Source organism: Falco naumanni, chromosome 6 (assembly GCF_017639655.2).
Source record: "Falco naumanni isolate bFalNau1 chromosome 6, bFalNau1.pat, whole genome shotgun sequence".
NCBI classification, from domain to species: Eukaryota; Metazoa; Chordata; class Aves; order Falconiformes; family Falconidae; genus Falco; species Falco naumanni.
In genome coordinates, this window is record NC_054059.1 from 27862074 (window position 1) to 27877321 (window position 15248).

General features: G+C 41.8%; 1 protein-coding gene across 1 annotated transcript in view; it reads right to left on the bottom strand.

Annotated features, from left to right (window-relative positions):
• MBOAT2 (membrane bound O-acyltransferase domain containing 2) overlaps nucleotides 1–7864 on the bottom strand; it is a 100622-nt gene extending 92758 nt beyond the window's left edge. Inside the window, exon 1 of the mRNA XM_040598936.1 lies at nucleotides 7646–7864. Within this exon, the coding sequence (XP_040454870.1) occupies nucleotides 7646–7717 (72 nt within the window). The 5' untranslated portion in view covers nucleotides 7718–7864. The remainder of the gene's footprint in view (nucleotides 1–7645) is intronic.
• Between the last annotated feature and the right edge of the window lie 7384 nt (nucleotides 7865–15248).

The following is a 15248-nucleotide window of genomic DNA, read 5'->3' on the forward strand; positions in this document are numbered from 1 at the left end:
CCCGCAGTACTAATGGGCACTACTTCAAGCTACTACAGCTTTTCAAATTAATTCAATGTTATTTTATAATATTTTAATAACCTTTTGAATTATGCTTCCATATTAAAATATTTTATCTAGCTTTTTACATTCAATCCCATTACAGATAATCATTTGTTAACATATTCTAAGGCTATACCCTTCTACACATCTCAGTCATCATTGGGCTGCTTATAGATTCCTGCAAATTCATGGTGGCCTCAACTTCTTTCTATCTTTTCTACTGTGAAGAATAAAACCCCATTCATTATAGTCTGAACTGTCAACCCCCTTTGAGTGGCATACTTAGTCTTCAATTAATTAATTATATATATGTGAATGACTGACAGGAAACAGTAGAATCAAGAGCATTACTCACCCAGAAGGCAGGTCATAAAGATTAAGAACGATTTATACAGGTAGCATTACAGTACAGAATATATCACCATAGTTGAACAACCAGTGTGCTCACAAGCCATGTTTCAGAATAAGAGCACCTCCTTCTCCTTCAGCTTAGGCCACTTGGATTAGAAGTAAAAGGAACACCAAAATCACAACTACAGCAAGTGACACCAAAACAGCTTTTTCATCTTTGGTTATATTATTCCAGTATAAAAGGCAGAGCTATGCATGTTTTCCTTTGCAGAAGATGGCTTAGCTGCTGAAAACATCACTTAAAACAAGCAGGCATAACTAGCATTTATCTAAATTTGCAGACCAACTGAAATTGCCAAACAGCTATGTTCACTTGCAGAAGTGCTAAAAGACTAATAATGATGAATTTAAAGTACTTTCCAAAGCAAAGAAAAAAAATCAAATATTCATACTGAAAAACTTCATCAACATTCTTTGTAAACTAAATACTGTAAGGATGCACACATTAAGCAAACAGGTTTTCACCTGGGTATGTGTAAATTTTCTCACCTTCCAGGAGAAAATAAACCCCCAGTTTAGACTCCCTCATTCAAAGGCTTGGAAAACAGGAAAAAACCCTGGGCAACTGTTACTCAGGAAAAGTGCAAGTTAGTCAAAATAATAAATGTAAAGACATACTGCAATCAAGGCTGCAAAGTATGTATCACAGTGTTTCATTAGGTCAACACAGGAACCAGGTAAGCAGGAGTTAAAGTCAACAAATACCAGTACTAATGAAGGAAGACAACAAACATCAGTACTAATGAATGATAAAGATGACTCACCTATCTCAGTTTTATCGGATTTCAGAACTGTTGTTTTAAGTCAGCATTGTACCCAAGGAAAAGCCCAGAAGGAAAAGATTTACATAGCTGTGGTACAACAGATTTACAGCAGTAACACTTCAAAAACAAAAAAAAAAGCAACACCGTGGTAACTGTCTACTAAGTAAATAAGCGACTCCTGTCACCTTCTCTATGCCTTCCTGTTTATTAGCCTGTTCTTTGGGCACTCCAGTATTTCTTTTCAACGACCCAGGACTGCAATATTTTGTAGCAATTTCTGAACCACATTTTGAATTCAGAATTGGCTTGTACTGTGGTGAACATCGGTCAGGAAGTGCTCACACTTAACCTACCTGAATGAATTGCTTAAGGACAGGAAAAATAGTATGACAAAACAAAGCAGGTGACTATAGGCTGTTCAGGTAGATACTGTTTATTTTAGATGTTTACTGTAGAAGCCTTGAGCTGTAATTACATTTGAGGTTTTCCACTGCTTCATGAAAACCTGGAGAAAATATACCCAGGATGAAATTGGCAAGAGTATATCAGAAGGAAAATTCACTGATGCCTCCCTAAAAATTGAAGTAGCTCTATACTTTACATCCTCACAACAATATTCATGAACCTGAACTACAGAGGTATTTATTTCTTGTACTAAATCTTTCTACCACTTAATAAATGGCTTGTCTTTTCCAACACTGTAACTAGTGTCTGCTTTCTTTTCTTTTCCAACTGTTTGTTACAGCTTCCACTCCTTCCTTCAAGATAGTCACTTCTTGCCAATTTTTTTCTCCTATCCTAACAGTTTCAGCCTTCTCAACACATTGCACAGTAATTTCAACAAACAATATGCAAAGAGTTAAGTCAACACCTAAAAAGTAATACTAAAATCTGGGAAGGCATCACTGCAGAGCTTAGGACCCTTCTGATGACATATTACCCACCTTCCACTAGTTCAAAGGGAAGTTAAGAAACCAGTAAAAACTTTGCTAGTGAATCCAAACCACCCAAAACATCCAATCATTGAGAACAGCACATACAGAATGGAGAATGGAACTACTTTTTTTCCAGCTTCTTTCACCCACTACAGTCTCCATCTATTGCCATGGGAGATCAGGCTTTGCCATCCACCCTTCATTCTTCTGACTGCTGCTAGCAGCAGATAAGGAAAGCACAAAGCAAAGTAGGGGCACAATTTTCCTACCCTACTCCTCCCTCATCTTCAGTGTTTGGATTTTAGATGCCCACCAATGCTACTTTTACTCACTTCTATTACTTGTAAGTTTCTGTGGTCACATCAGAAAAATCAGTAAGGTGCTGCTCTGTGTTTCACAGCTGCATACAACAGTCTAAGAATCAACAGTGAAAGATAATAAAACTTAGGACACTCTTCACTTTTTTTATAGTTTCATAATGCTTAAGACAAATATTAGGCCATCTAAATTCTGGACAGCTATACAGGACAAACTTTTTGATTTCCACTCCATGTTTAAACAAAAAGGTTTTTATCAGACTAAAACATTTCAGTCCTCAGGAGGCTAGGTAGGTTGCCTTGGCAGAAAACAAGGGCAATCAGTAAGAGCAAAAAACATCAGTAATGCCCAAGCCTTTGTGAAATAACAGAGATCTAACTAGGAGACACATCCAGATGTTCCCCGCAGGCAAACTGGGCACGTTCTGCTGCTCAGTAGAATGATGTCCTACGCCACCTCCAAGCCTAGCCTTTTACCTGAACTTCAGCTGTGGCTCATCTTCAAAGCATCAAAATAAAGTAAAAAAAAATTGCAGATATATCTTGCCAATCACATACGTGTAAAAAATAAACATTTCATATGTATATACACAGAAAAAAACATCCTGCTCCCTCTCTTTGAGGGCAACAAGGTGAAACACAAAGGCTTTAATATACATCAATGATAACTGCTTTTAGGTGGAACTGAGTGTGTTAAGGGCATGTTGAAAGCAAGTCGGGTAACCCTCTGCACAAGGAAGCATATGCAGAAAATTATGCAAAGACGTAGATGCAGCAAACTGGCCTGTGATCCTAAATTAAGGAAGCTCACATGGTTTATACAGTACACCATTAGGAGGACTTGGGGTTTTATGCCTAATCTTTTTTTAAAAAAGGTTGGTTTAGAGTCTTTGAAGGCTGACGGCAGTAGTGTAGAAAACTGTATTTATTCTACACAAATGAACAAATTTATTCAAGTAAAAACTAAAATTAGACTGGGGAAAAAAAAACAAGAAAAGCGTGGAAATAGCAAGGCTTTTTTTTGTTGTTGTTGAAAAAACACTGCTTAACTTTACATCCTGGATTTAAGTGAAGCGCATAATTATAAGCATGACATTTTATTCAGTCCACACATCTTCACACAGCTATACTGTTAGCAGTTGAAGCCATACTCTTTCTTTTATTATCTAGAAGATAATCACTGAAGTTAGCTTAGTTGATCCAGTTGTTCAGACCACATTCCAGGATCTCAAGATCAATCTCTTAGACAAGCCATGCAGAAAGTTGACGCTCACACATTGTCGTAGTCAATATCCTGTCTCCTCTGCTCAGCTACTCCTCTACTATATTTGTCTGTTTCTATGGCAAACGAAGGGCAGTAATAACCCGTATAATTTTTGCCCATTTTCAGATAAAAATTTTGCTCCCTCTGGTGGAATCAGCAAAAGCAAAATTATTTTCTAAACTGACCTCACCCTGCAGACACCTAAAGCTGAGAAGCTCTGCTCTCCTAGAATCTTTCTCATGTCACAGCAGATTTAAAATATGTCCAATTTAATGAAAGATAAGCTGACATGTCATCAGGAGAAGTTATTTGTCAACAATCAGCCAGATAGTGCCAGAACTAGAAACGGACCAAGGTCCAACATGCCATTTGTCAGGCTTCACCTCAGAGAAAGAAGAAAGCAACATAAGTACAGGCAGGAAAAACAGAAGGCTAAGTGAGAGACACAATAAAATAATTCAAGTTACAACTTCAATGCATTACGCAACACATGATTCTCTAGCAGCCAGGTTTTTATGATAACCTTTCTGATACTTCTCTTCAGGTTGTCAGGGGGTGGGAAGGACATAACTACTTTCATTCCCTCTCTCCCTTAACAAGACAGAAGGAATACTGCAGTACATTAATATTCACTGATTCATTAAGGACCCAAGACAACACAGCTGTCAACAGGATGCCTTCTTTGCCAAGTAGGAAACTTAAGTAGTCTAAAAAGCCCAAAGATACTGTTCTTGTGAGGCTTTTCACTCCCAAGTCTTTTTTTTTTTCTTATAGCAAAACACGAAAGAAAGGTGTATAAGTTTGCATTCCCAGATCTACAGAGATAATTCTAGGTTCTTGTTCACACCAAACATCTTCCCTTGCACCAAACAACTGAAAATAACAATAGAAAAATTGGAACAAGAAGCCTGCCAAAAAAACACTAGCTTTTCCAAGTAGCCATTTCAGTTAACTTGGCACAAGACAAAAGAGTCAAAGGAAGGGTTAACATAGCAACAAGTTATGACATAATACCTTGTTGGGGGATATACACAGAAGCAGAAAACAAGTTCTTCTCCATTCCTATAGCTAACTAGTACTCTAGTACCAAGAAGAAAAGTCTAGCAACAGCAATCTGTTAGAGCAACAAAGCTTTTCTCTTGTAACACAGTTGGGCACAGAGGAGACTGTTCTTGCTTACAAGCATGTCAAATGGCTCTAGTGGGAGTGATCATCCTCCACTTTTTATACTGATTTCCACCTAGCCCATAATCAACGCCATTCTCAAACAAATCTGTGCCTCTAGTTCTACCAAGTCAAAAAAGTAATCAATTTCTCACTCAGTCCACACACTGATATGGATCTGATTAGTTATTCAATCCTAGAGGTAGAACAGCTGCACCTTTAACTGAAATTTCTACTTCCATTTGTTGCCAAATAGGCAAGGTTCTTCCATCCATTTGTTTGAACGCCCAGACAGTAGAGTAACATTGACACATGCTATGCAGATTTATCCTCCGAGTTACATGCCTTTGCCTTCACCCAAAACTTTATAGCAGAATAATTTGATACCAATGGCTTAAACATAAATCATAATGACAACATTTTAGATACAAAGATCAGTATCTACTTGTGGTCAAAACTGAAACACAGAAGTGGAGAAAAAAGTCCATCAGTCCTGAGTGCTGGTATTATTGTGGAGTGCCCTTTCCAAGTACCTGCTGTACTGGTATGATTGTAGTCACAGTACAGATTTGGAACAAGTAGTATAAACAGCCTCCTAATGTGAAAACCGTTATTCTTTTTTCAAAGCACTGCTACATTTTCATAGCTAGTACGTATACAGTATCACTGAATATCACACACAATCTTTGAGCACAGCAAAAGGTATCAGCACTTTTCCTTCTATGCCCTCATCCTTTTCTTTACTACCTTTGATTTGATTACACTGAACACATTTCACATTCTTTCTGTATTACAAACTTAGTATCAAGATAGACTCTTAAGCTGAGAGGTTACAAAAAATTTAACTTTGCCTTTTTTTTTTTTTAATCAGCAGTAGACTCATTCTCCTCAGTGCAGCATAATTTTGTAATTCTTCAATTCATACTCCAGTCATAATCAGTGCTCTTCATACACAGCTGGACTTATATTATGTACAGTCCCTGGCATGTAAAAACAAAGCATGTATGATTTTTAACTGCATATAACAAAACTTGTAAACTATGTGTTTAGCCATCCTCCATTGTGATCATCCCCAAAAGCTTCAACAGAGCTCAAATGGTATTTTATAACAACATGTTGGCTTTACAGGAGCATCTGTTGCAAAAACATTCAATACAGGGAAGTTTTCCAGGCTTTGATAAAAAGTAACTTTATTATCATCAACGCTTAAATTTGGTAGAAGCTGCATGACGTCACAAAGCAATTAAACTTGTGACTACTATTATGAATACGATGCCAGCATTATACCATAAAGAGATGGCTATCTCTTATTTGTTTTATAGTACCCTGCAGAGGCTACACGCTTTATGGAAATAAATACATGGCACCTGCCAAGAGCAGCTCACAGCCTGCATGTACGAGGCACCGAGCCATGTGGTGCCATTGATCCCAGATGCAGGTATCATTGCAAGTTGCGTATAGGATCTGTTCCATCACAGCAAGCTCGGTTTTCAACCTGCCTGCTTTTTGTCAGTTTTCTAGAAGATACTTTTTTACGTGTATCCTTAAGCAAAGGTTCCATTCAAACAAATGACTAGGGGAGTGAGTGGAGAAAAACAAAGAAAGAACATACAGTTCACAGCCACTTCCGAAACTCTTTCACTAGACAAGCTCCTTCTTCTGTATTTCACTTCCAGTTACCCTTCTCACTTGTTAGGTGTATTTTGTAAACCCAAAACATCAAAATCTGCCTCTACATAAGCACAGATCGTTTTCCTTATTGTGTTTCACTGGTACATTAATGGAGATCTCTTAAGTGTTTTTAAATAAGAATTCCCCCCATGAAATTTCCTGATGCTGCAAAATTTATAGGAGGTGTAACTTCAGGTTAGTTATGCCTTCATAAACACATAAACATTTAGGGTTTAGGAGGTCTACACCACTTCCCCCACGAACAATCTTGTCCAACTTCAGTCATTAAACTCTACGAACCTTAGTTTCCCGATCTTATTTTGTAACCTTCTGATGTTCCGTGCAGACGACACGATTAACCACCTTCAGGAATTTTTACACCGCTCGGACAAAAGACACCAGGGAAGCGCTCTGCCTACAAAGTACATACAATTCCCCACCGCGCCGTGTGCGGCACACGCTGTTATTTAACGCCGCATTTAAAACTCCCCGGCAGGCGCATCCAGGCGCAGCACGCTGCTTTGCATCTGCAATTATTACCCAACCTTGGCAGCGCCGAGCCCACACCGGCCCCGTTCCCAGCTGCGGAGCCACAGCTGCCCGAACGGTGGATGCCAACAAGTTGGCCGGCCCGGCGGCGCCGGCAGCCCCCGCGGCCCGAGCCCGGCACGCCCGAAGGCGCGCACCGGCGGGGCGAGGCGGGCCGTGCCCGGGATGCGGCCGCGCTGCCGGGGCGGGCGGCGGCTGGCGCGAGGCGGGCGGCGGCGCGAGCGCACCTGCCCGCGGAGCACGAGCGCGGCCGTAGCTCCCCGCCCCGGCGCCCCCCGGCGGGCCGCGCCCCGCTCTCCCCTCACCCACGGGTCCGTGAGGGGAACCGCCGCCGCCGCCCCGCCGGGCGCTACCCACCCTCCTCCGGCACCCCGCCCGGCGGAGGCGGGGAGGATGGAGGGACCGCGGGGGGATGGGGCGGGGCGGGACAGCGCGGAGCGGAGCGGGGGCGCTCGCACGGCGCGGCACCGCCCCTCCCCGGCGAGCCCCCGGGAGGCAGCGGCGGGGCAGGCGCCTCCCCATCCTCACCTGGTCGACGGGCAGCCGCACAGCGTTGCTGAGGGGCTGCAGCAGCGTGGAGCCCGTGGTGCTGGTGGCCATGACGAGGGCGCCTCCCCCCGCGCCAGGAGAGCGGGCGACGAGGCCAGGGAACCGCTCCCCTCCCGGGCTCCCGCGGCGGCGGCAACAACGGTGGCGACGGCGCGAAAAGCCCCAGCCCCGCACGGCGCCGTGACAACAAGGGGCCGGCGCGGCCCCTCCGCTGACTGACGGGGCCAGCGGCCAACCGGCGCGCTGCGGCGCCGCGGAGTGACAGGCGGGCTCGCCCAATCCCCCGCCCCTCGGCGGGGTGGGCGGGACGAGGCGGCTCCCCTCCGGCGGCAGCCAGCGGCCGCGGCCCGGCGCGGGGGGCGGGAGAGGGAAGATGGTGTCCGGGCGGGCGGGGGTCGGTGAGGTAAATTGTGGGGCGGGGGACGGCTCGGGAAGGAAGGAAGGAAGGAAGGAGTGAGGTGGTGGCGGCGGCGGCGGCTGTGGCCGTGGCCGTCACCACCACCCACCCCCCTGCGCTGAGGGTGGGCAGAAGCTACGCGCAGCGCCCAGGTACCGCGCAGGGCCCGGCGCGGCCTCGCCCTGCACCAGGCGAGGCTGAGGGGGCCGGGGCCCGGGCGCGCCTCTCTGGGGCGTGCGGAGCCCCTCGGCGCCGGGCGGATGGGGCACCTGAGGAGCGGGGGCACTTTCCCGCGCGGGTGGGAAGGCAGGGACAGCCGGGCAGGGGAGCCCCCCGGGGAAGCGGGGTGCTGGCAGCGCTGGCGGGGTCGATGCCGGGCGGCGGGTGGCCCAGGTAGCGGCTGTGGCGGTATCTGTCGCTGAGGGTAGCGCAAAATCATGTGGGCACGGGTGTGTGTTGAGGTAACGAAGAGATCGGTCCCCTGTTCTGCTCCTAACTATCTCCCCTCAGCCAGGACGGACGCAGAGGCAGCTCGGTAGCTGCACACACCACGGTGGATAAGTGATGGATATGCGCAGGGCATGAGGGTGGCCTCGCACTGTGAAGAAGTTGCAAAAAATGGGTAAAAAATCCTGTTCCTACTGCCACTGGTAGATTTTAGGAAGTCTGTCATGGCTATAAGCCACAGTTTTCAGTTTATTAATTAAATAATTAAAATAAATGTAGTTTATTAATGCATATATCAAATATACAATTAATTTAATAATTGTATTAACAAATACAATAGGCTTGTTTTCTAAACACAAAAACCTGAAATGGTACATGCGTGAGTACTTTTTCAGGACGTTCAGCCGCGCGGTGCAGTTTCCTGAAAGAAAAAAAGAAAGAAGTGATAGGGTCACGCCAATTGTGACAACTTGGTATGCAGCACAACTCTTCCACCTGTCCAGGCAATGCCATCCAGTGTGAAACAGTGAAGTCTTGAGTGAAGGCTTTGCATTAGGGTGCGCAGCAAACTGCCAGATGAGCTTGTGCAGTAGGCTGCTTATCACATCATTCTGGATTAGTGCCCCACCTGCCTCTTTGACATTACGGCTTTCTGTAGTTTTTTCCTTACAAACTAACTAACCATAATTGTTCTAAACGATGTGGTAAAGGAGGCTCCAAAGGAATATACTGCTCTTACCTATTAAACTGCTCAAGAATCCTGGGTCTCTTGAGAGAAAACTGTAGGTTATTCCTTGCACTTTATTAAACATTTTTAAATAATTATTGTATATTATACTTCTAAACCATGCTGTGATAAGTAATTTACCCTCAACAGAAATGTTTCACCACTTTGAGTATGTGAAAGGTGAAATGCCTCGTCCAGTATCACGCCAAGAGTCTGAACCATGTCTGGAGTAGTGGTTAGGTATAGTGATTTACATAGCCATTTAAGTTCACGGTTAATGCTAATTGGTAGTAGCAGGAAAATGGAGGTAAGTGTAATTATCTGAAAACAGCCGTTGTTTCTCTTACTGAATTACAGAGCACACTCTGTACTTATGCCTTAGCTTGTGGTAAGGTCTTTTGTCTGCATTTAAAGAGACTGGTTAATAGGTATAAATAAGTGTTTTTAATTAGATTTCTTCACTGCGTGACAGGCAATTACAATTGTGGTGGCATCACCAGCTTCAGAAGCAATAGCATGATGGTTTTGTAGTAAAGCAAAGAGAGCTGCTTTCAGACGGGGGGAGGAAGAAAAAAACTTTTCCCAATTAGTTCTGAATCAATCCCTTAAATCTAAACCAGCAAATTGTATATACATATGAGTAACTTCTTAGGAGCGCAATGCCTCTGGGCTCAATACAGTCTGCATCACACTATACATATGTATATAAAGACTAAGATCATTTTATCTGATTTTCTTTTAGTAAGGAGACATATACCTATGCACAAATCTTTGGAAATCTCAGCCTAAACGCTCTCCAGTGAAGCCACAAAAGAGCTGCTTTAGAAAAGGCTGATAGCTAATTCTGAATCATAGTCTAGTCACAATAAATTATTCTGGTGCACCTATATGAATCCATGGAGGTGGTGTTACTGAGACTTTAATGAAATATTCACTGCAAATAATTGACCTACTGAATGAACTTCTTACTTTCAACTAACAAAATGCCTGACAACAAGCTCATGATAACACGGCCTAAATGTCACTTTGCTTTAAAACACATCCTTAATTTTCTGGTCATTTTTATTTTTGTCAATGTTGTTGTTCTTGCAGTGCTCAGAAAATACAACAATATGCTTCTCTGCATGACTTCTAGGATCTTAGGAGTTCACACTTAAAAGATATGTTTACCTGTGCTGTAAGTTGCAATATCATTATAAATAGTTTGCACCTGTGGTATTAAGTTACATAATTACATCTTAAGTTTCTACTGGAGAAATGCAGTGTTTTAGGAAGCTGTTCTTGTCTTCTTATTTAGGAAGGTATGTGTTGGGGAAGACAGTGTCAAAGAAATAGATCTTGAAAATTAATTAATAGTCCCTTTGTAGCGATGGGGGAAATTGGTTACATGAAAGAACAAAAGGGGCCGTGCCCCAGAGTGTAAACTCTACATTCACAATTAAAAGTGAAGCATACAGATGCTGGTCAAGAAGAAAGCAACGGGAAAATAAGCAATTTCTGCCAGGGAAAAAGTAGCTTGTCTTTGATGTCTGCTGTAAAATGTATGGTAAGGGCTTTCATGGGCACTGCAGTAAAACTAGGTCTTCTGTTTTTCCTTTTTTTTTTTTTTTTTTTTTTTCCCCAAAGAAGATTTTCATTATATATGTTTTCAGAGAACTTCCTGCCTGTGTGAGAATACTGTGTTGTGTGTGGGAAGATGAAGCATTGCTGGCAACAGGTAGCATTCTGTGTCACATTGACACGGTAACAGCGCAGTTTGTCCTGAAAGTTAAATGATACTGTGAAAAAGGAGGCTGGTGAGTGACACAAAGAAGCTAATGTACCCAGAGTAGTGAATCTATAAAATTTCACTTAAGTAGCTAATGTACCCAGAGTAGTGAATCTATAAAATTTCACTTAAGTGGGACAGTTTTCAGTAATCACTATTTACTTTCTTACCGTTTAAAATATTTACATGTAAGTGAACAAGAAGTGGTACTTCTGCAAGGAAAATCTTTCCACCAAAGGCTGTCGGTCAAAACGCAGGAGGACGTGTTGATTTAAATAATCCCTGGAGAGTGGCTTGGCATACCATGAACTACTTCTGATGTTCTGCAATTAAGTTTTTATGGTCCCAGAAGTGCTCATAGTTCTTGGGTATAAAAACAATCACAAAGGCATCTCTCAGCCTTAAAGAGATTACTTAACCTGTCAGAATGATGTAACAAACACTAGAGGTTTCCTGTAAACTTAATTTGACTGATGATTTAAGATTATTCAGGTGTTTACAATACCAGTCTTCCCATATGACATTCTACAATAAAGAACAGAAAGAGAAGAGCTGTGGCAGGGGACAGGAAGGGGCAGTGGGACAAAGTTACTAGATGCACCATTGTGTACAGTTCTTATTTCTCTATTTGTTTGATAAGGTCATTCTGGGGACACATTCACAGTCAGAAAATGGAAACAATTACTGAAACTCCCTTTAGCAAAACAGATGAAAAAATGGGTTTCTGTATTAGCTACAGAGAGGCAATCACTTTTCTACAGTAAAGCCTTACTTTAGCCTTACGTGTATCTGGCTTTGCTTAGCCTGACATATTTGAGACTTCATTCTGAAGAGAGGAATATTTCTGCAATAGCTGATCCCAGTCAAACTGAATTACTGTTCATAAAAAATCTACTATTGAAATTGTGGCATTTCTGTGTATCTTAGTCTCACCCTTCCTCCAAAGCAGTCTTCTGCTATTCCTTCAAATATTCTGTTATAATAATAATATATATATTACATATATATGATATATATACATGTGAGCATAATAAGCCTCACATGCATCTGCTGTTTACATGCATCTGCTGTTTCTGAACTACTCTAATCTTTAATTAGCCAGTTCTGCTATATTAGTAATTTAGTGCCCAGTGTGATTCCTGTTAATATTAGGAGGAATTCTTCATGATGATACATACTGTTGCTTGCCAGCTCAAGTAACATTTGTTTGGCTCTCTACTGATGAGGAAAAGTATAAATACCTCTCTACAGTTTAGCTACAAGATAGCTAGAATCTCTCTTTGGCTCTTTTAACAGAACACTTTGGCTTTAGATTTTTGAGTTGTTTTGTTTTGGTCTTAGAGCTGCTCTGAGAGCAAGCAAGCTTTTCTGTTACTACGACAACAATCAGTTTCTGTCGTAAAACTGATTTGGAACAACTTTCTTTAAGTGCTTAAATTTTGTAAATTCTGTGATGGGAAAATTGTTGGTGTCTCTCAAAAACATAGATTCATGTTCAGCTCAGACCATTGTGTTTTTCAGTTATAACACAAAGTCTGTTAACAGGCAGAGCTGCTAAAGAATGCACGAAAGCTCAATTTATTGTTCAGCTGTAAATATCAACTCTCAGGTACAGATCTTAGAAATGATAATTTCCCTGCTAAAGGAACTTCCTGCTTTCATGACAAGGACAAACCAGCTGACTTAACAAGAAGTTACTCTCATAAATGAGTTGCCTTTTCAAAGCAAATTCTACTCTAAAATTCTTTATGGGGAAACAGTACAAAATGACAATGTACAGCGTTTGAAAGTGTAATAACTAGTGCCACATGCAGTTGGGGTATTGTTGCTCTGGTAATTTAAAAGTTTGAGGAATAGAAGCCCTTTTTTCAGAGCTGAAATAAAAGCAATGAACTTCAAAGCTAAGTTATGAGTTTAGGAACAGTTGGTTTGAGATTAATTAGGTATTTATCAGACTATGGGAAATACGGTGGATGGGAGAGGCTGGTGATAACCTTGCAAGGAGCCTACTACTATAAAACAGTAGGAAAGAACTGACAAGTCTTACCTTTTTAATTGATTTAACTATATAAAAAAGCACATTTGTATGAAACACATATGAATAGATGTACATCATTTAGCTTCATTTCCTGTCATACTGTAACAGCAGGACATGGAAATAACTGCTTTTAACAAGTTCCTCAGGTTTCTGGGCTGTCTTTGTATTATGTCTCCTTGGCTGAAATGGGAGACCTGACTTTTCTCAATATCTGATGTTACAGGTTCTCAAACTGATCCTTGCCGCTTAGAGAGCTCAGTTCCCAAGGTGCCTCCCACTTGCCTTAGGTGACTGCAACAAGATAGGACTAAGGCTCTTCTTTATTTGGATTAATTGTTTCTGAAATAAGAATACACCTTATTCATCCCAGAGTTGCTTAAGAGTTGTTTTTAATGCCAAGATAAGCTTGCAGAGTAAAGTGAGTTTATTCTAAGAGCAAAGGTTGAACTGTAGGAGGGGGTGCAAAGTAAGTAACAAAAATGCAAGTCAAAATTAAGTTTACCAAATAAAGTTTTCCTTTCAGTTGCTTCAGGTTCACAATTAACATAAGGGAGAGAAAGGGAACACTATGGAATTTTCTTTTTCTGTCTCCCAGGACTGGCTCGCCCTAAATAGCTTTCTCAGTCCATATAGTCATTGCTACTTAGCTTAGGATGGTTCTCCTGTATGAAGTATTGTGTTCAATCCTGATCGTATTCCTATTAAGTAAGAAGTAGGAATCTTTCCTTGAGGGGTTTCTGGGTTTGGTCCTTGTGCGTTCATTTGAGCTTAAATTACCCTTCTGTTTTTGGAACATTTTGTAAGTATTTGTGATAAGATGTCTTTGGTGCCCATGCATCTTATTAGTTTTATTGTCTGCGATTAATTTTAAATTCTTTGTAAAAATTGCACATATCAACACCAGAAAGGATAGGGTTGGTTGTATGACGCTTCATTCCTACCCCTTCCGTCATTCCCACTATCCTCACACAGGTTTGAGGCTCCTGCTTTTAAAATTCCTCCCTTGCTACTTCTGACTCCAACAGTGTCAGTCAGCACAGCTTGAAGTACCTCCTCTTCGCCAGCCAGTAGGTCATGCCGGACTGTTTTGTGGCCAAAACTGGTGGTGTGTGTCAGAGTCAGGGTGAGTGTCAGGTAATGAATAGAAAGTAGGTACTCAGGATGTTAGACCTGTCAGCCGCAGCCTGGAACAGCCCGGTGCAATTGAACTTGTCACTGGGTCAGAGCCCAAATGTTCCTGCAGTTGTTCCAGGACCCACCTGCTTCCCCAATGCCTTTTGCTTACTTTGTATGACAAGTGAGAACCTGTTGCCGTCTGTTTTAGTGGGTAAGCCTTCGCTTTTCAGAGCAGCAGAATAGGGGAAGCTTGGCTCAGCTCGGAGATCTGGAGACCTGAGAGGAAGTGGACATAGAGCCTCACACTGGTCAGCTACTGAGCATAATAATACTTAATTGAGATTTAATTTTGTCAGTTGCATCTTAGCTTGATGTCGTGTCTGCTTAGTCTCCTTCTGCGAGCATGTGAGCATTGTCCAAACACAAATTTGTGAGATAATAGTCACAGTAACATAGTCCTCCCCACAACACACCCAAAGCTTCAATGAGTAATGTTTTGGGAACAGCAGCCAAAGATGCGTATTAGTATTCATGTTTCTGAGAGTTACTTCAAGTCACATGCAAGCTCAGATATATGTTCCATTTATATAAGTAGTGTTATTGCATAAGTAAAGCTATGAGTTTGTTCAACCATTCAGTCAAGCAGCAGTCTCTCTTAAATTGTAGTATGTGAACCTGAAATGCTGTACATAATAAATTTATTTTTCAGAAAATCTATCTAGGAAACTGAAGAAGCATTTTAGTAAATGGAACATAATAATAAATAAATATAAATTCAAAATTTTTCCTTGCCAGTTCAGCTAAATGATTATCACATTAGATGTATTTATCCTGAAGTATTTGATATAGTGCTTTATTCTTTTGACCCCCTAAACTGTATGTAAGAGCAGAGTTTGGCTGTTGTGTCCTCCGTGATTTTTTAAATTTGTATTTATGATGAGGGTCAATTTAACATGATTCTAAACTGTACCTTAATTGGGGTGATATTTAGGATCGTGAAAGATTAAACAGCCTGAATGAATAGGCAGTATTCCATCTTCTGCTTTGTCAGTAGCACTTTCATCACTTCTGTGATGATTAGGAGATAGA